Raw genomic sequence first — 20,301 nt, 5'->3', positions numbered from 1 at the left:
GATTATTGGTGACTTTTGTCAGGTACTCACGACCCGAGCGAGCTCTGAGAACCGTTTTGTACCACCCAAGGGAGGCAGGGCAGCCTTCTGCTCTTCAGTAAGTCCGCCCCAGACGTCAGCCAGACTGTGAAGGTTGGGCCCCATGCCAGGTGTCCACTGTGCAGCGGGTCCAGCATGAGGGGTACACACCGATGTGCTCCCGTCACGCATGATGACCTTGGTGCTCACAGAGGCATTTGGGTCCTCTCCAGTGCAGAGGGGCTGGCATGGCCCTGAGTTCCAGGCCAAGCCGGGAAAGGACATCCAGGGGTCCACCAGAGGGAGAGTGGGCCCCATTGCTATACTGGGTGCAAAATGGGCCCGGCTGGAACTGGACTTCAAGGGCCCTCTCCTACTGGCAGGGGACCTCCCCCGAGGGTGACATTGCCCTGGGGACCTCACGTGGAGGGCATTGAAGGTGAGGGTTTGTGACTGAGGTTGCCAGGCCTGGTTTAAGGTGGAGCTCTCCTCTGCTGATTAGGAGGGAGACAGGTGAAGGTCACAAGGTGACTGTGATGAGCCTGGAGGGCACACGCAGGAGGCCAGGGACCTTGTACAGGGAGAGAGAGAGGGCAGCAGGCAGTGAATTGCCCAGACAGGTTTCCTGCAAGGAATTTTAGTTTACGGGTTTGTATTAGGTAGGCACAAGGTCCAGGGGGTCATGCTGTGTTGAAGGGGGGTCTCAGCGGCACCTCAGCACGGTCCAGGCACAGCGGGTGTCGCAGTTGTCTCACAGGAAGTGGTCTGTGGGTTGAGTGACATGGAGGGGGCTGAGCCTGGTTGGCAGCCCAGGGAGGTCCAGTTATATATAAAGAGGAGTCGAGGTAACATCAGATGACGAGGATTCACTGCACAGAGCTCTGTCTGAGGACGTGGCCTCTGAGGGAAATGAAGATGGTGACAGGAAGGACACCATGGAAGTTCCAGCCAGGGCAGTGGAGGCATGCGGGACCCTCGTGTGGCCCAAGGCAGCACAGGTCCACAGCCTGATTCTGCAGAGGCTGAAATGTCACCCGCAGCTGTTGCTGAGTGTGACGTGTTCGATCGATGCAGGGACAGCTTTTTAGGTACTGGGCTGCTTGGACAGGGATATTGAGTTTGTCCTAGACTGCCTTCAGCTCTCTCCACCTTAATTGAGTCAGCTGGATTTGACAGTGACCGGTGTGGGAGTCACAGGCTGCCTGCTGTCTGCCACGGAGGGCTATGGCCTTTCCTTAGGTGGCACCAGGAGATGCATGGGTCGTACGCAAGAAGGGTTTACTGCTGGAGCCGCTTTGCAGCTCCTTGGAAAGGAGCTCAGGTCTCATGCCTTTTCCTCAGCTTTGTGAGGTGGTGGAGACCAGCTCGAGGCTGCACTCAGCCTGCCCTCTGGTCGTATCTATGAGGGGCCCAATGCCCCATGACTTGCGGGCAGTAGAGTGTGGGACATGTGCCACAACACCTTTGCCACCCTAGGAGGTCAGGCCTTCTCACCACTGACCAGGCTTCTTGTCTTGTCCCCAGAATGTCCAGCTTTGTGGAACCGCCTGACATTGTGAAGAAACTGTCTTGGGTAGAAAACTATTGGCCTGATGATGCGCTGCTGGCCAAGCCCAAAGTGACCAAGTACTGCCTGATCTGTGTGAAGGACAGCTACACTGACTTCCATATCGACTCTGGTGGTGCCTCTGCCTGGTATCATGTGCTTAAGGTGGGCATGGTCTGCAGGGCGCATCTTGCCTTTGACAGCCCGTGGCCTGTCCGCAAGACTACCATTCCTCCGGGCCCTCAGTGACCAGGATTAGCCGCAGGAGGGACACCATCGTATCTGATCCAAGGGCAGAGGGCAAGGGTGCATCTGGGACCAGTGACATGCACGGGGTTGAAGCTTCTTAACAGCGGCAAGACAAGGGCTCGTAGAAGGTTGACTTCTGGTAAAGGGGTCAGCCAGAGTTGGGATCCACAGTGAAGCCACTGAGTGGGCAGGGGCAGGCAAGCTGCACAGAGGGATAAGGGGCAGGCTACTGAGGAAGAAGAGAGGGAAGCCAGAGAAAAATGGGGTGCAGATGGTATCAGGAACCTTACGCTTTGTATTCAACCAGCCACAGACTGGATTTCTCCAGATCAGTGAGGGCTAGAGCTGGGGTGCTGGGCTTGGGGGCCAACCCTGCCCCTGAGCCCACCTGAGCCACCTTTACCCCAGTGCAGGAGGATGAGGGCACCATGGCTGTGGGTGCAGGGTTGTACCTGGGGCCTTGAGAGCTGCCTGGGGAAGGAAAAGCAGCCGTCTTTTAATCAAGCCCATGAGCCTGGCACCTCTCAAGAGCAAAGCTACCTAGGACTCGTTGCATGGCCAGGTGTGGGCTTCTTTCTCCCTGGGCACATGTACGCCGTTCATAGTGTCTGGGGCCTAGAGGTGCAGCCCAACCATGCTGGGCTCCTGTGCCCAGAGCCTTCCCAGCCTGCAGACTTCTGAATTGCAGAGCGGTGTTGCGGCTGGAATGGGCCTGGACAGGGTGCTGCCTGGCTTGAGCCCCATCACCAGGCCTCCCAGGAGCCCCAGTACCGAGTTTCATTGTTCCCAGCACCAGACAGACTGTGCCCTGACCCCCACTCCAGCGTCCCCAGCCCAGAGTTAGCCCACCCCGCATCCCTGGCATTGCAGCTTTGCCAATGGCTCTCTCGGCAGGGCGAGAAGATCTTCTATCTCATCAGACCGGCATCGGCCAACATCTCCCTGTATGAGCGCTGGCGGTCGGCTGCAAATCACAGCGAGATGTTCTTTGCTGACCAGGTGGACAAATGCTACAAGTGCACGGTGAAGCAGGGCCAGACCCTCTTCATCCCCTCAGGTGGGTGGCCCTCCGCCCCATGCTGTGTCCTGCCCGGGTCCCCACAGAAGGATCTGCAGTCTGGTGGACACCTGGGCTGGCCAGTCCCCTGCAGCCCCAGGGCCCAGCCCCCACGGTCAGGCCCCTGGCACAGGGGCTGTGGCTTGGCCCAAGGTGTCAGTGTAGCTGGGCCATTGCAGAGGGCAAAGGTGGCCGCAGGAGAGGGCAGCAATTGCGGATGGGGGATGTTTGGTGCCAGGGCAAGCGAGTAAGCCCCAGGGCTCCCTTGCTGCAGTGGCAGAGTCCGCTCTCTGAAAAACTTCCTGTCCCATCTTTAAAAATGAGCACCCCACATTACCTTTAAATAGCCAGTCATTGTTCAGATTTTTAATTGGTTATGTATATTTCTTCTTTTCTTTTTTTTTCTGTTTTAAATAAGGATCTGCAGAAGTCCTCAGAGTTCAGCTGATTCCTCAGTCTCTCGGTCCTTGTTACCTTTATAGTCCTGGCTGGGCCCTTCTTCCCGCCTCGGCTTCCTCATTGTTATTGTGGGAAGCTCTGTGGTTTTCTGGGAGTCTGGCTATGACTCTGTCCCTCTAGATAACTGAGGGACAAACTGTAGATGCCAGGGATGGTGACGGCCCTAGCTCTGTCCCCTCCTGCCCTGCATGTGGTGGCCTGGGGCTCAGATGCACCTTCTTAGTCTGGGTGCTGCCCTTGAGCCTCAGTTTCCCTGTCTGAGTGGCACAAGGCTGGATTAAACCATCTACACCGCTTCAGACACAGTCTCCTGGCAGCCCTCCCAGAGGGTGGGGCCAAGGCCAGGGGCCCCTCACTGGTCAGCAGAGCCTGGTTGGGTGCGTGTGAGATGGACATGGCAAGTGGGCCTGTCCCTGTCTGTTTCTCCCAGGCTGGATTTATGCCACGCTTACTCCCGTGGACTGCTTGGCCTTCTCGGGACATTTCCTGCACAGCCTGAGTGTGGAGATGCAGATGAGGTAGGGACATTTCCTGCACAGCCTGAGGGGTGGAGATGCAGATGAGGTAGTGTCCACAGTGTTGTCAGTTCCCGGGGTCCTGCTGGGCAGGGTACCCCAGCGAAGTTAGTGTAATGGGTCCCAGCACAAGTCCTGGACGGGCCTAACCTGTGGGCAGCCCTGGCACCGCTATCTGTGTCCAGGGTCACCTCATGCTGTGGGGCAGGCTGGGAAGGACTGTGGTCTCACAATGCCCCTGAGGGCTGGGGCTGGAGAGCTGTGTGGTGACTGGGTCGCTGAAGACTGCTGCCCCCTTTCCTGGGCTTTGCTGAGCTCCAATAGCTGCAGCCTGCAGCTTCCACCGCAGGGTGCTTCGTGTCCCTGGGCCAGGCAGTGCGGAGAGGTGGTCTGAGTGGGTGTGGCCTGCTTGGGGCTCCATGAACTGATGGTTTGTGCTGTGGCTTCCAGGGCATATGAAGTGGAAAGAAGATTGAAACTGGGAAGCTTGACTCAGTTTCCCAACTTTGAAACTGCATGTTGGTACATGGGGAAGCATCTGCTGGAGGCATTCAAAGGTACTGGTGACTTTGGGCCACGGGGCAGGATGCCAGGTCAGCCCCAGAACCAGGTCCATTCTCCCAGGCTGGGTGCCTCAGTCATGTGGCCTGGCCCCACAGGGTGCAGCCTGAGGTGGGGAGAGGGAGGCATCGGGTGCTCGGGGAAGGCCTGTGGGCACAGCATATAGCTCCCAGCCTGATGCCAATGTGGGCCCTTGCTAAGGCCAGGCTGGGAGCGGGGAAGGGGAGAGGCCAGGCCTCCTACACCAGGGCCCCAGTGGGCCAGCTGCGGGTGGGACAGCAGAGGCCTAGCAGGGTTCCAAGAGGAACCGTTGGCAGTTGGGCAGGTGGAAGGCAGAACCTACGGGTCCCCAGGCTGTCTGTGGGCTGGGCACCTCTGAGCTAACCCTGTCTTCTCCCCAGGGTCACACAAGTCTGGGAAACAGCTGCCCCCTCACTTAGTCCAAGGAGCTAAGGTTCTCAATGGTGCTTTCAGGTCATGGACAAAGAAGCAGGTGGGGAGCAGGCGGCGCGTTCCTGGGGGGAGTAGGTGACGGAGTGGGGCCCAGTGTGATCTGCTCAGAGGGCGATGGGGCCGAGCCCCATCTGCCCTTGCACACAGAGCTGCCTAGCCCACAGGTCCCTGCCTGCCAGGGACCCACAGGTCCGTGGACACTGACTGGGCGAGGGCTGTGTCAGGGTGCCCCTCTCCAGCACATGGTGTGGGGGACAGCACCGAGTGAACATGGAGGAGGCTAAGGCCACCCCGGGCCAGGCATCCGGAGCCAGACCAAGGGCTCTGGAACACTCCTGCTCAGGAGCTGTGCGACCACCTGCTCTGAGCCGCTGTCCTCGCAGTGACCCTGTGGTGCTGGTGCCCTCATTCCCTTCTCTCCATGGGAAGCTAGCTGCAAGGGAGGGGAGGGCAGGCCGATCTTCAGGTGCCCTGGGGATGTTGTCTCCTGCTGGGATGCTTGCACAGCACCCTGCCAACGGCAGCCAAGGGCGGAGGACCTCTCCTGGTCAGCAGAGCCCGTGGGACCCTGATGTTGGCAGGGAGCCCTGGGTGACGTGAAGGGGAGGTGCCAGAGCTCTCCAGGGCTGTCCTGAGCTGCCCACCTTTGCTGCCCAGCTGGGAAGTAGGGGTGGCACAAATCTACCTCATAGCCTGCCCCCCGGACTGTCAGCCTCCTTTGGAATGACCCCTCACCCCATTCTTGTTCGGGCAGGTGGAGAGCAGCTCAATGGGATGGAGTGGGGAGTCTGGGGGTTGTGGATGCCCGGGTTGGTGCCTGATGACCCCTGCCATCCCACAGGCACTGGCAGAGCATGAAGACGAGCTCCCCGAGCACTTCAGGCCATCACAGCTCATCAAGGACCTGGCCAAGGAGATCAGGCTCAGCGAGGTAGGCCATACCCTGGGAGGACAGCGGGCTGGCCAGGGCCTTGCCGGACCTGGGCTGAGCGTGACCCTGAGCTGTGCCCACACGGCTCGCTCAGATGGGTCTCAGGAAGAGACCCAAGCCCAGCCCCTCAGATCCCAGCACCTCCAGCCAGAAGGGCCCTGCAGCCTCCTGTGCTCAGTGGAGCCCAAGGGCTGATGATCTGGGTGGCTGAGTGTGTCTTGGGGCCGTGGGGCCGTGTGAGTGTGTCATGTGTCATGGGCAGGATGTGTGTTGGACGATGGCGTATGATATTGCCACAGGCTGTGGGGCGTGTGCTTTGCTAAGCTGGCTCCCTACCTGGTGTGTGGGGTGCCCCTGAGTCCGGGCGTGGGACCCTCCAGCTGTGCCCATGTGACCCTGTCCTTTCCCTGCCCAGAATGCCTCCAAAACCGTCCGGCCAGAAGTGAATACCATTGCCTCCTCAGATGAGGTCTGTGACGGGGAGCAGGAGAAAGAGGAACCCCCGTCTCCCATCGAGGCCACTCCACCTCGATCCCTCCTGGAGAAAGTGTCCAAAAAAAAGACTCCCAAGACTGTGAAGATGCCTAAGCCGTCCAAAATCCCCAAGCCCCCGAAATCTCCCAAGCCCCCCAAGCCCCCCAAAACGCTGAAGCTCAAGGATGGCAGCAAGAAGAAAGGGAAGAAGTGCCGGGAGGCAGCCTCGCCCACCATCCCCGACCTGGACCTGCTCGAGGCGCACACCAAGGAGGCGCTGACCAAGATGGAGCCACCCAAAAAGGGCAAGGTGGGCCATGGCTCCACCCGCCTCTGTCTCAGCCACGGCACTGTATCCCTTGCTGTGTGCCCTCACCCTCTGCAGGAGTCTAAAGCTGGGTGGGGAGGGTGCAGAGGGGTCTCATCAGTGCCCCAGTAGCTCTGGGGTGAAAGAGACCCGTACAGGGAGGCAGATCAGGGGTTTGGGCTGTGGCGGGGCCACGTCCAGGTGGGCCGCCCCATAGAGGGGCCAGAGTGGTCTTCCATGAAGGAGTGACCCAACCTAGTTTTCCAGGAACAGAAAGCTGTCCCTGGGGCTAAGGCCAGCAGGGGTATTGGTGGCACAGAGAAGCCCTGGTATCCAGGGAAAGAGAGGATCCAAACCAGCCCCACTCTGATGAGAAGGTCTCAGGTCAGGGCCCCTGAGACCTGTTACCACTGAATCTGAGCTCCTTGGGGGAGGCTGTGACCTGCTTCTGATTTTCTCCCAGGTCTGCAGGAGGGTGTGCTGGTATCCTCTCTCAGGGCAGGTGTGGATGGATGGATGGGGAATGGATGAATGAACAGGTGGAAGAATGGGTGAACAAAGGAGGGGGTGAATAGACGGGTGGATGGATGGATGGATGGATGGCGAGATGAATGGGTGGGTAATGAGGAGGTAAATGCTGGGGTGAGTGGCCAGATTAAGCAAGGATGAGGGCATGAATGCATGGATGAGGGATTGGGTGGATGAAGGGATGGGTGACCGGCAAGATGCAGGGCTGGATGATAAATGTAGGGGGGAGGGGACGGATTAATGGGTGATCTGATCGTGGGCCAACAAGAGGACCCACACTTTTGTACTGTTACCAGAGGGAGCCCCGCTACCCTCCACATCTGCCTTAGGGTCACAATGGCTGTTTTTTAGGCCCCGAAGAGTGTCTTGAGTGTTCCTAACAAGGATGCCGTCCATACGCAGAATGACGTGGAGAGGTTGGAAATCCGCGAGCAAACTAAGAGCAAGTCTGAGGCCAAGTGGAAGTACAAGGTGAGTGTGAGCAGCAGTGTGAGCCTGTGCATGCACGCATGTGTGTAAAGGCTCATGCAGGCACCCATCTGCCAGTCACCAGGAGGTGGCCACGAGGGGTGCCTGGGCAGGAGCTGGGTGCACGAGGTCAAGCCTGTCACTCTCGGGGACTGTGCTTGTGCTGTGTGGCTGGGGAAGCTGCAGGCTGGGGCTCGGCAACCCCTAAGGCCGAGCACCGCTCTCCCTGGGCGGCCCCGCTGGCTCAGGGACAGACCTGTCTTGCTTTCAGAACAGCAAACCAGACTCCTTGCTGAAGATGGAGGAGGAGCAGAAGCTGGAGAGGTCACCCCTGGCTGGAAACAAGGACAAGTTCTCCTTCTCCTTCTCCAACAAGAAGCTGCTGGGGTGAGTGCAGGGCCGGGTAGCAGGGGGGACCACCCTGTGTCACATGCAAGCCATATGCACGGGCCCACAGCCTGTTCCACACATACACACCACATACCCACACCATGCAGAGCCCACCTCCCACACTCTACACCACGCATGCTCCACATTGCGCACACAGCACCCACTCTGTGGGCTGCCTACGGCATGCACAGATCACACCGTGCAGGCCTCGTACATCACATGGGTGTGTTCCCCACACACCACACTCCTGCATCATGTTCCAGCAGAGTACGTGCATGACACACGCACACTTTATCTGACAACCTGTGTAACATGTCAGATGTATGTACCATGTCACATGCAAACACATTTAGGTTGCTTCCTTTACACGTTTACACACCTCACATGCACCCACAACACATAGACACACATCGTATACCTGTGCCACACGTGTGCCGTATGTGCCTGTATGCATCCTCATAAATATACCACACGCATACATCACACATGCCACCTCACACGCATGTACACACGCAGACACACCACATCCCTGTCATACACCGTGCAGACATCACACACCCTACCGGCATGCCATGCACATGCAGTCTTTGGCACACTCTCAGGGCAATGGAGGCGACTGAGCCCCTGCACGGTGTCCACCCATCGGTGTCTGCTTGCTCGGAACTGCATCTGGGTCAGTTTGAAGCACAGGCATCTCTGCCTCGGCCCGCTGACCCCACTGTTGAGAGAAAGCTATCCAGAAGTCTTGGGGTCCTGTGTGAAGCCAATCTCCACACATGTCTGGGTCTCTTGAACAGGCCTACAGCAGGCCCGTGCTTGTCCCAGGAGTCCGGGGCGGTTTGGGGGACACAGGCCTGAGCACTTCCCCTGCCCAGAGGAGTGAGCTGCGTGTCAGGGCCACACTCCTGTGGGACACAGCATGGGGAGGACAGGCTGGGTTTTCCCTGCCCAGGGGTAGGTGACCCAGCGGCCCACAGCCCCTGTATGATGTGCACTGGGGTGTGGGAAGTGGTGTGTGGACCCCTGCTGACCGCTCTCTTCTGCTGCCCCAGCTGCAAAGCTCTCAGGCCCCCGACCAGCCCTGGTGTGTTCGGGGCCTTGCAGAACTTCAAGGAGGACAAGGCCAAGCCCGTGCGGGATGAGTACGAGTACGTGTCTGACGATGGGGAGCTCAAGATCGACGAGTTTCCCATCAGGAGGAAGAAGAACACCCCAAAAAGGGACTTGTCCTGTGAGTGTGGGGAGGCCTGGGTGGGGGTCAGTGTCCTGCCTGGCTCCATGAGCCTTGGTATGGTTGGTGCTGCCCAAGCCTCCAGCGGACTCGTGTCTGCTTCGCTTACAGTCTTGTTGGACAAGAAGGAGGTGCTTCCCACGCCCGTCACGAAGCCAAAGCTGGACTCAGCGGTGTACAAGGTAAGCCAGCTGCCGCGTGTTGCTGAGGCCACAGCCTGGTGACTCCCCAGCTCATCAGGGTGATGAGGGGCATCCTTCTCGCCAAGGCTTGCCTGGCTGGGCACAGATGCAGGCTTGGCAGAGCAGGAGGGAACGCCTGCCCAGGCTGTTGGACACCGGGGCTGAGGGAGGCCCGTGCAGCCAGACTCACCTGCTGCACGGGCTCCTACGTGAAGGTCCCTCTATGGCCACGTCCAGGGAGGTGGGGCCGTGGCCCCTGGATCAGATCCAGTATTTATTGAGATCTGAGGCTGCTGCATGCCAGGGCTAGGATCCTGGGGGCTGCGGATGCTGCCCCACTCCCCGTGTCACACGCTGGCAGCCCCAGGACTCTGGGTACGAGGTGGGGGTGCCCCAGGGGAGGGCATCCTGGAACGGACTTCCTGTGATGCAGCAAGGCAGCATGAGCGAGCACCCTCCTCTGGGGCTCGGAGGCCTGGGGGAGGCCGTGACATCCACTCAGATTCCAGCCCAGTTCCTCAGAGCAAGGCGCTTAAAAAACTGTGTGAAACGGACTTTTCTCCCCAAGGGGAAAGCAGTCCCTCCCCCCTTCTCCTCCCGAGCCCCTGCCCTGACCGGTTGCCCTGTCCCTTGCCCAGCAGAGCGATGACTCCTCTGATGAGGGCTCCCTGCACATCGACACCGACTCCAAGCCTAGTCGCAACGCCAAAGTCAAGAAGGAAAGCGGGAGCTCCGCAGCGGGCATCCTGGACCTGCTGCAGGCCAGCGAGGAGGTCGGGGCGCTCGAGTACAACCCCAACAGGTGTGCATCCTGGTGGGCAGAGCCTCTTCTTCGGGAGGTCGGCTTTGCCCTTGAGAGGGCCAGGATGGTCCCCTCTCAAGTGCCCAACCCATGCCACTGGGCTCCATGTGTTGTCACTCACACTGACACGCTTCACCATTGTTTCTTCCCGTGGAAACCGTGGAACTTGCTCTGTACCCCTGACCGGCGCTCCTAGCCCAGTCTCTGCCTCTTCACAGCTGCAGGCTGCAGGGGAGCTGCCTAATTTTTCCGAGCTTCAGTTTTCCCCAGTACAGAGAGAAGCTGCAGATGCTGTGAGACCAGGAGGCTTGGGAGGGAGTCACCCCACCCCCAGCAGCTGAGGTCCCCCCATCACATCAGCCCTAGAGACCTTGGAGTGGCTGGGTGCAGGCTGCTTGGGGCCGGAGAGGCCGAGGGTTGGCCTGTTCTTAGACCGTGGAGGGTTCCACCAGGCAGATTAAGGGCTTGATTGAAAAGAACTTGGCGAAAGGAGTTGGCTGTATTTTATTTCACAAATTGCTGGTTTGCAATGCAGTATTATGTTCACAGCCAGTTGGCCATGGATGCTTTCTTGTAATGCGTGTGGAGCATGGCTAGTGGGGGCCACAGTGCCGTGGGGGTGCAGATTTCCACCCCATGTGAGGTAGTTTCTCATTGGTCCTTGCTGTAGAGATGTGAGACACCTGTGTCCGGGGGTGACACCTGGCTGTGCACCCACTCCCAACTGTCGGTGGGCTGGTGCCCTGTGAGCCGTGTACTTCTGGGAGGACGTTTGCACAAGCTGTCACCTTGGTTGACTGATCTCAGGGTCTGAAGCGCCCCCTGCCAGTTCCTGGGTCCCCATGACCTTCACTGAGAGGCCTGCAGCCCCCTGGGTGCTATCTGGCGGGTGCTGCACAGAGGTGCCAGCAGGGTCCATGCCCAGCCCTGAAGGCAGCAGGGTGGCATGAGAGGAGCAGCCTAGTGGTCTCAGGGCAGCGCGCGCATGCTTGTGGGCCCCTTGGCCCGCCCTGGGCAGTTCCTCCCTGTGTCTCCCATTTGGAGCGGCAGGTCAGTTTTTGATGGTCCATTTGCTCTGTTTTAAGAACTGACTGTTTGGAAATATGTTAATTTCTTGTGGATGGTTTGCTTAGTGTTTACCGCTGGGGGGAAAGGAGAGGACTTTGGTATGATAATTGGAGGATTAAAGTATTATTTTCCACATTGACTGGTTAAACTTCGCTCACTGATTCTCTTAAAACTGCGTGGACAGAAAGACTGGCTAGGCATGGGGTCCCACCCTCCAGGATCCTCACATGGCCTGGGTGAGGACCCGCCACCCATTTGGGACTCGTGTGGCTGGGTGTCCTGGCAGCCCTGCCCACTGCCAGTGGCCTTTGTGGGCTGTAGGGCAGAGCTTGCTTCACAGAGGACAGCGAGCTGGGGGTACTTGCTGGTGGCCTGGGTCTGCTCAGAGAGGACAGCACAGCTGTAGCCCTGTGAGGGCAGCCTGTCCCCTGGTGCCATGGCCCAGACCGCTTGGATGGTGCTGGACAGGATCCAGGAGCTCGGGGCTGCCTGACCACCTACGATTTTCCATTTCGGTGGCTCTGGCCAACGAGCTGGCTTTCATGGAGTGCTGTGGAGACATGGCCATCCTGACCTCCCCACGCTCGGGAAAGGTCCTTCTGAGGCTGCAGGACCCTCAGAGTGCCATGGGCCTGGGTCCCAGCACTGTCCCCATTGGCCTGGCTGCCCCCAGGGGCTGCCCCCTCTCCCTGTCCTCTGGCAGGCTGTCAGGGCTCCTCTTGGTTCTGAGCAGTGGCTTATCCAGGACCCTGGCGGGGCTGCTGCCTGGGCATCTTAGCCTGCCCACCACTGCCCCAGCCTCTTCCTTTTTGCCTCATGTATGTCCCTCTCAGGGTGCAGAAGCCTCTTCACACATACAGGGGCACTGGGAGCCGGTGCTGGACTTGTTCTGCACCACCTCCCCAGCCGCCCTCTTCTCCCAGTGGCGCTGACCTTGCTCCATTGGACAAGGGGTAGGGGGTTGGGTGCCTGGAGAGAGGGTGACTCAGATGCAGAAATCTCAGGAGAAACAAGCTTAGAACGTGGGGGTGGGGGACAGTGGGAGGTCTGTGTGCCTCTAGTCTGTGCCCACAGGCACAAGGTGCAGTGACAGGTCCACCTGGACCTGCATGTGGCGTAGCCTGGGGGGGTCATTTGGCCAGCTGGGGCCGCATAGCAGGCTGCAGTGTGATGGGCAAGGGTGAGGACTAGAAGGAAACACTGCAGGGTGCCCACATGGCGCTTGGGGAAGAGTCGTGGGCTGTTCCGGAAGCATGAGGACCCTCGGCTTTGAATCTGGTCAGAGCACAGACTTGGCAATCTTAACACTGTCTGGGCAGGTCTTGGGCAGGTCCTGGCTGTGGTGGTGCGGGCTGGAGTAGGACAGGCCCCCATGTGGGAGGCTTCCCAGGACTCTGGGACCTGGCCTTCCAGCATCGTCCACAGTGTAGCTCTGTGGAGTGACAGTGGTGACCGCAGTCACTCCAGTGAGTGATCACCCACCTCTTCCAAGCCCAGTTTTAGAAGCTGATTCCTGAAGCAAAGGAACCACCAGTGTGACCAGGAGGAGGTATGAGCACAGGCACAGGGAGGGGATGAGGAAGGACATGGCCAGAACCAGGCTGAGACCCCTGGGCAGCACTCCTGGAGGTGGAAGGTGACAGAGGCCTGGAAGGTGAGGTGGGAGGAGAAAACCTAGGAGTCTGTAGAGGCTACCAGAGCTGGGGCGCTTGGGCTGAGTTGAAGTGCAGCTGTGCCTGTCTAGGTGAGATGCAAATGCAGGAAAGGCCCTTCTGAGGCTTTGGGACCCTCAGAGTGCCATGAGCCTGGGCCCCAGCACTGCCCCCGTTGGCTTGGCTGCCCCCAGGGACAGCTGTGCAAGTGCAGGTATAGATGCAGATGTGGGTACGGCGGTGGGTGTAGGTATGAACGGGGTGGAGGTGTAGGTAAGGTGTGGGTGTGGCACAGGTGGAAATGCAGACGTGGTGCCAATGTGTGTGGGGCTGTAGAGAGAAGACACGGGTTCCCGGGGGCAGGATATGCCGTGGGAGGGGAGGGCTTTGCCCTGCTTTTCAGGATGGCAAATGGAAGGGTACTGAGAGTGAGGAGAAGAGGCTCAGCATAGGGTGGCTCCAAGGTGCACAGAGCTGGCAGGGGTGCAGGGGGGGGTCAGCTGTAAGGCAGGAGAGCCCAGTGTGTGTGTGGGCGTGACCTGTACCTTCCCCTTCTGCCATCCTCCTGTGCTCCATGAGCCACTCCTCTCCCAAGGCCTCAGCTCTCCCTGGAGTGGGGCTGGGTAGGTGGTAGCCTTTTCCGTGGTAAGCCATTCGCCCTTCCTCACCTCTGCCTGAGCACTTGGGCTGTGGGCCCTGTGATGGCCCTGGTGCCCCAGGCTGGTAGCTTCAGGGTGCAGCCGTGGGCTGTTGGCTGTGGCACATGATCTGTCCAAGTGCCCCGTGCTGTGGGCCATGGGTGGAGGACCATGCCCGTGTTTCCTACGCAGTCGGCCGAGGGCCACGGCTGAGTGCCTGTGTCTCTGTGTTCCTAGCCAGCCCCCGGCCTCCCCCAGCACACAGGAAGCCATTCAGGGAATGCTGTCCATGGCCAACCTGCAGGCCTCTGACTCCTGCCTGCAGACCACGTGGGGCACCGGCCAGGCCAAGGGAAGCGCACTGGCAGCCCATGGCGCCCGGAAGAATGGGGGCGGCAGCAAGAGTGCGGGCAAGCGGCTGCTGAAGCGGGCCGCCAAGAACAGCGTGGACCTGGAGGACTATGAGGAGGAGCAGGACCACCTGGACGCCTGCTTCAAGGACTCGGACTACGGTGAGGGTCCCCGCTGCTGGGAGGGCCTGGAGGGGGCCGGTGCGTCCACAGCAGGCAGGACAACTCTGCTGGAAAGGCATCCCGGGGGCCCCAGAAGCTGGGCCCCATTTAACTCTGAGCTGTCACGCACACACTCTAAACACCTGCCCTGCAGAAGTGCAGCTTGGTGGTCTGTGGCATCTGCAGGGGTGCAGCCATCACAGTGAGCTCCCATCTCCTAACAGCAAGCCAGTTCCCTCCACCGTCACTCCTCCCACTCTCCCTGGCTGTTGCTGGGTCTCCACGGGTTTGCCTTCTGTGGGCACATCATACGAAAGGGTCTTGAAAGAGCCGTTTTAGTCAGTCGGCGCAGTGGCCTCCAGGTCCTGCTGCGCTGCAACCTGTGTGGGCGTCTCTCTCCTTTGCAAGGCTGATGCTGTGCTGCCACGAGGTGGGGGGCTGGGGGGTGCCACATCCTGTCTGAGCTACCTGTCTGGGCGTGGACCTTCCGGCTGTGGTGAGCAGCCCTGCTGTGAATGTATTGTGCGGGGCTCTGTGGGGACCTGTGTCCTCCTCCTCCTCCTCATCCTCCTCCTCCTCCTCCTCCTCCTCCTCCTCCTCCTCCTCTTCCTTCTCCTCCTTGGCTGTATTCCCGGAGAGCATTGGCTGGCTGATGGGGCACTGGGCATTTTCCTTGCTGAGGTCTTGCCAGGCAGGCTTCCACGTGACCACTTTGCAGTGAGGGCTTTGAGAGCACTACATCCATCTTGTGTAAGATGGAGAAACTGAGGCTCTGGTGGCCACCCCCATGCCAGGCAGTCAGTTCGGCATGGGCCACGGCCCTGGCTCCCCTGTAGTGGGCTCTGGAGGGGCTCCTTGCTACCTGGGACCGTCCCTTTGGCACAGTGTGCTGGCACAGGCCACCATTCTGGGGCTGGGCGTGCCTTGGCTGAGTGCATGGCCTTCCCTGTGGCCTCCCAGTGGCTGCAGGTTTGACATCCGGTGGGCAGATGGGGGCTCGTCATGGGCCTCGGCTGCTTTTGGCAGGTGCACCCACAGCCAAGCCAACATGTGTGCTTTGTGCGCTCCAAGGGTGTGAGGAGTACAAGGCCCCACAGCGGCCATTTCCAGCGTCATGGGTTCTGGGGGCTCCTCACCAAGACTTGGGGGTTGCCAGGCAAACCAGCCACCCATCCACTGTTCCGAGATGCACTGGGCAGGTCCGGGTGCTGGCCTGGGTGCCTCTCCCCAGGGAGGCTCGGAGCCTGCCTGCCCTCAGGCTCCGGGCACAGCTGCTGGGCTAAGTTGGGAAAGGCGAGGGACCCTCCTGAGTTAGCCCCGCTGGTGGAGCAGGTGATGCTCGTCTGGAGGTCCTTGGGTGCCGGTTCCCACACTTGAGGCCTTCTCACGGCAGGCAGCTCTCTGGCGTGGCTAGCCTGAGGGTGACCTGGGTCCTCTGGGCAGCAGCATCTTCCAGCCATTCTGCCCTGCCCCGAGCTGTGTCGGGGCTCAGGGGCCCTGCCATTCTTTCTCTTCCCTCAGTTTACCCCTCCCTGGAGTCTGACGAAGACAACCCTGTCTTCAAATCACGGTCAAAGAAGAGGAAAGGCTCTGATGATGCTCCCTACAGCCCAACAGGTAGTGTGTGGCAGCCCCCGGGGCATGATGCAGACTGTCGTGTCTTTGTCTGTGTCCCTGGCCTCTGAGGACCCAGCCCTGTCCTGTCCTGGCCTGTGTCCTGGACAGCCTGTCTAGGGTTGGGGTGGGGGTGGTCAGCTGCCTCCTGCATGAGAGAAGGCTCTGCTGTGTTGGTCCAGGATGTCCTAGGGCTGGCTCTGCTCTGGCATCTGCCTCCACAATAGGTCATTCTGGGAGGGGCATCTTGGTACCTAGTGGCTGCAGTGTGGTGGCCAAGGGACACCTGTCAGGGTGGATGGCTGGGCAGGGCTTTGCCCACCTTCCCTGTGCCCTCCCCTACACCAAGCTTGCTGGGTCTCCCAGCCAGTATCCCACAGAAACTCCAGTGGCACTGACCCTCGGTGGCTTCCCACACTGTGACCATGGTGCTCAGGGGCCCCAGACCCAAGGGCTGGGGTGCTAGAGCCAGGAGGGGGCCCCAGCTGGCCCAGAGGCTGAGGTATTGGCCCTTCTCTTCCGCAGCAAGGGTCGGGCCATCAGTGCCGAGACAGGACAGGCCTGTGCGAGAGGGGACCCGAGTGGCCTCCATTGAGACTGGGCTGGCAGCTGCCGCAGCCAAGCTGTCCCAGCAGGTGAGGAGGGGCTCAGTGAGGTGGGGGCCCACTTGGTTCAGGCTCCCTCCATCCCTATCTGTGCCCAGACCCCCAGGGACATGTGATCAGTGAGCAGCTGGGGTGGGAGGTAGGGATTGGTGGCCAAGACCCTGTAGTGAGGCTGGATATGCCCTGGTGCAGGGGGCACCCAGGGGCTCTCCATGCCGTCCTGAGGTGCAGAGAGGGTCCCCTGTACCGAGCCACGTGGGCAGTGCATGCTGGTACAGTCGTGTATCCGAAGGTGCCCTGGCTCCAGCCCAGGTCTCTGATGCTCAAAACTGTGGGTGTGGCTGCCGGATGTGGGGTACTGGGGCCTGTCTGCGCCACCCCTGAATAGGTGAGGCCTCTGGGCCTCAAGTCGGCCTTCTCCTAGTGTAGGTTTGAGCCTGGGTGTGGCCCCAGGGGCATCTGAGCTACCTGGAGGGTAAGGGGCCCTGCTTTGTCACAGGAGGAACAGAAGAGCAGGAAGAAGAAGAGCACGAAGAGGAAGCCTCCAGCTGCCTCCGCCGCCTCTCCACCCACCACTGCTGCCTCCACCTCCGTCTCCGCCTCCGCCTCTGTCTCCGCCAGCACCACCTTGGTCTCCACCACGCCGGCCTCCGCCACGCCGGCCTCCGCCAGCACAGCAAGCAGCCAGGCCTCGCAGGAGAGCAGCTCGCCGGAGCCCCTACCCGAGTCACACAGCAGCAGCCTGGCTGACCACGAGTACACAGTGGCTGGCGCCTTCTCGGGGGCCCAGGCCGGCCGAGCAGCCCAACCGATGGCCCCCGGGGTCTTTCTCACACAGAGGCGGCCCTCCGCATCCTCACCCAACAACAGCGCCGCCGCCAAAGGTACCCCGCCCTGCTGCCCCCGCCACCCCTCAGCACTCAGGCTCCCGGACTCTGGTCCCAGGACTGCGGGTGCTGGGGTCAGAGTTAGCTCCCAAAGCCCCAAGGCCATGCCAGGCGCCTGCAGCCTGCTCAGGCCTGGCCTGCCCACAGAAAGGAAGGCCACTGCTGAGTGACACAGTCAGACTGGGGCCAGAGGACCGATCTCTGGTTCCCGAGGCTTAGGCTTAGGCCCTCCGCCCTGGGGTCTGCTGCAGAGTGCGGGTAAGGCCAGCTGTCCACCAGGGCTAGAATGGGAGCTCCGGAGTCGAGCCAGGCTGGTTGCAGTCACCAGCCCCTCCATGTGGGTTAGGGTGCCACCGCCGGCCAGCTCCCGTGGTATCGTGGTACCGCACTGTCTACCAATCCTGCCATATGTGGGGCTCCTGCAGTCTGGCCTGGACCCATGGGCCACTGGAAGGGACGCACCATAGCTGCGAAAGTGGCTTGAGACGGCCTGTTCCCAGGGCCCTGGCCCAGGTGGCCTCCCGCCCTGGTCACGCCCTCACTGCTCGCCATGGCTGCACTGGACGCTGTGTCAGGGCCGTGTGTAGGGCGCAGGGCGCCAGCTGCCTCGTCTGTGGAGGCTGCCTCCCACCTGCTCCGTCCTCATGCTTTTCCTCCTCCTGTGTCCCCTTCGCCTCCCCGCTTAGGAAAACGCACGAAAAAGGGCATGGCTACCGCCAAGCAGAGGCTCGGGAGGATTCTGAAAATCCATCGAAACGGGAAACTGCTCCTGTAAAGTCTGGAGTGCCAGGACCCTGCTGCTCTGCTCGGGACCCCGGAGCCTCGCAAAACATCAGCCCCAGGGAGGGAGGGCGGGAGCTGCCTCACCCAGGGATGGCCTCGCCCCCTCAGCCATCACCTCCCACAAACCAGCGTCTGTCTCTTGAGCAGGCAGAGCAAGCCTAGCATGGGGCCCTCGTTTTGAATGTGGACGTCCTTTCTCCAGTTGCTTGGAGTGACCAGTTCCGGGAAAGTTGCCCTGCCAGGATGAGGACCATTCCAGTTTCAGGACAGCCTCCAGCCACCTGAGAATGTGGGTGTGATTTCAGGGCTTCTGCAGCTCTTCTGGGAGCGCGAGTTCTTCGAGGAAGGAGGAGTGAGCCAATGCTCACGGGCCCCAGAGTTTGAGCTGGCCACAGGCTGGTAGCCTCCAGAGGCTTAAAAAAAGGCAAAGAACACAGCGGGCAAGTGAGGAAGAGCAAGCAGGATTTTTGTGGAGACCTTCCAGGCTCTTTCCAGGAGCACCTGGCCGCCAGGAGAAGTCCGCCACCCCGCGCCCCGGTGGGAGGCGGCAGCCCAGATGGCGGTGTCACACCCCGACACCCAGGGTCATTTCTTTGGGGCAGCTAGGACCAGTAGCTGGGTTGGCATGCTGCCAGGTGCGGGGGCTGCGTCGGGGTCCCCAGGGAAGGACAAGGGCTCAGCCACCTCTTGGGGCCCGGGGGCCCAGGCTAAGCCACGAAGCGGGGCCCGGCCTGGCTCTGCAGGCTGCACCCCGAGAAGCACTTCTCGCCACCCAGGACCCCTGGGCAGGCGGCAGCTCTGGAGGGCGCAGAAGGCACCTCTCTGTTCCCGCGCTCTACCCAGACGACGGACGGACAGACAGCCGGCGCGTCTGCCCGCCGACACGGAGGGGCTGCATTGTTTCTCAGGCAATCCTGTATTTTAATTTTAGATGTACTTCCTGAAGCATATTTTTCATAGAATGTAGCGTGTAAATAGCTTTTTAAATGACTTCTTTTTTATAAGAGCGAAAGTATCTTTAGGAATTTCTTTCTATAGAGCCTTCATTCCCTTTATACGAGTTTTTTGCCGACTCTGCCGGGCAGTCGGGTTCAGCGCTCTTTTTTCCTTTCCCTTCTCGCCTTCGTTATCGCCCTCACTGTTGTTTTCCTTTGAGGAACGAGGAATTGCCTGAAAAACAAGCGGCGTCGCGCGGCCTTACACTCTTGTCTTCACAGAGGCAAACAGGACACAAAAGCTCTATTTCAGACACGTTTTGAAGACGAATCTTCAACTTTGAAACCAGCTCTTTGTTGCCCTTCTTGTATGACGAGGGGGTTGGGAGACAGTTATTTTACTAGCACCTTGTGAAGTGTTTCTGTGTTTTGTGATGCTGTAATTTATTAATGTTTGTAGCTTTTTATATTTGTACATTTCTTATGAGCTTTGTTTATACACCCATCGCCCGGGCGTCCTGTACTCGGAGAGGCAGCGGCGGAGCCCCACTCCCGCCCCAGCAGGAGGACTCGGGGCTCCCGGCCTGGGCCTCTCGGATCAGATCGGAACGGGCGTCCTCAGTCCCCTTGGCCTGTCCTTGTCAGCATTTATATAATCTAACCCGGGCGGCAAGCCGTTCTCTCTCCCTCTCTCTCTTCTCTCTTTTTAATTTTATTATTATTTTGGCAACATGTACATTTCTAACAAAGTTTATCGTGGCTTTAAAGTGTTTTATTTCCCAATTCATATTACTCTTGTATTGAGTCCATGAGGTCTGAGGCAACTTAGACCAAAGTTTTAAAAAGTAAAAAATATTTCAGGTTTTGTACAGAACCATGTCTGTGTCATTTCTGCACTATGGTGGCGGGGGGGGGGGGCTGGATTTCAGGGGTGGCTGGGCTCCCTGCTAAGCTAAAGCCCGGGACTGCAGCTAGCAGGAGTGTGCGCAAGGGCCTTGGAGAGCCGGGCTCTGTGCCTCAGCCTGGGGTTCCAGGTCCTGTGCGTATGGGTGGGGTACTCCATGGGCTTGGGGTTTGTCTCCATACAGAAATAGCCACCTGGATGAAGTACAGGAGGGCAAGGAGGGATCCTACCGCAGGGCCCCTTGGTGGTGAGCCCCAGTTCTGTCTGTCTGTACCTATACCGGGGTGATAACCAGAACAGCCCTGAGAATGATCAGGCTGCTCAGGCAGTGCTGCTCTGCTGGGGCTGGGATCCAGGACTCCAGAGACTGGGAGTGGCCAAGCCTCACCAGTGACCCCTTGCTGAGCAGGTCTCTGGGGGGTCCCAGCCCCTCATGCAGTCTCCTGAGGGGAGAATTCCAGGAAAGGAGCTGGGGCTTGGGGAGTTTGGCCAAGCCTACCTCTGGTATGCAGGCAGACAAACAGAGTTAGAG

At 59.7% G+C, this 20,301-nt stretch overlaps 1 protein-coding gene across 2 annotated transcripts in view; it reads left to right on the top strand.

Moving 5' to 3' along the window:
• The window catches only part of Phf2 (PHD finger protein 2), a 93,255-nt gene extending 73,516 nt beyond the window's left edge, over positions 1-19,739 (top strand). Inside the window, exons 6-22 of one of the 2 annotated variants that reach the window (XM_063227318.1) lie at positions 1,543-1,729; positions 2,708-2,870; positions 3,760-3,847; positions 4,295-4,401; positions 4,807-4,898; positions 5,700-5,789; positions 6,205-6,573; positions 7,450-7,569; positions 7,838-7,953; positions 9,009-9,187; positions 9,299-9,369; positions 10,011-10,171; positions 13,767-14,041; positions 15,563-15,658; positions 16,181-16,290; positions 16,760-17,144; positions 17,834-19,739. In XM_063227318.1, the coding sequence (XP_063083388.1) occupies positions 1,543-1,729; positions 2,708-2,870; positions 3,760-3,847; positions 4,295-4,401; positions 4,807-4,898; positions 5,700-5,789; positions 6,205-6,573; positions 7,450-7,569; positions 7,838-7,953; positions 9,009-9,187; positions 9,299-9,369; positions 10,011-10,171; positions 13,767-14,041; positions 15,563-15,658; positions 16,181-16,290; positions 16,760-17,144; positions 17,834-17,922 (2,698 nt within the window). In that variant the 3' untranslated portion in view covers positions 17,923-19,739. Of the gene's footprint in view, positions 1-1,542; positions 1,730-2,707; positions 2,871-3,759; positions 3,848-4,294; positions 4,402-4,806; positions 4,899-5,699; positions 5,790-6,204; positions 6,574-7,449; positions 7,570-7,837; positions 7,954-9,008; positions 9,188-9,298; positions 9,370-10,007; positions 10,172-13,766; positions 14,042-15,562; positions 15,659-16,180; positions 16,291-16,759; positions 17,145-17,833 lie in introns of both variants that reach the window. The other variant, XM_063227317.1, reaches the window with a different exon arrangement.
• The last annotated feature ends 562 nt before the right edge of the window (positions 19,740-20,301 follow it).

Source organism: Cavia porcellus, unplaced genomic scaffold (genome assembly GCF_034190915.1).
Source record: "Cavia porcellus strain 051 isolate PalLab524CR breed Dunkin Hartley unplaced genomic scaffold, mCavPor4.1 scaffold_17, whole genome shotgun sequence".
NCBI classification, from domain to species: Eukaryota; Metazoa; Chordata; class Mammalia; order Rodentia; family Caviidae; genus Cavia; species Cavia porcellus.
The sequence above is the reverse complement of the archived record's forward strand: the minus strand, read 5'-3'. Positions and strand labels throughout refer to the sequence as shown.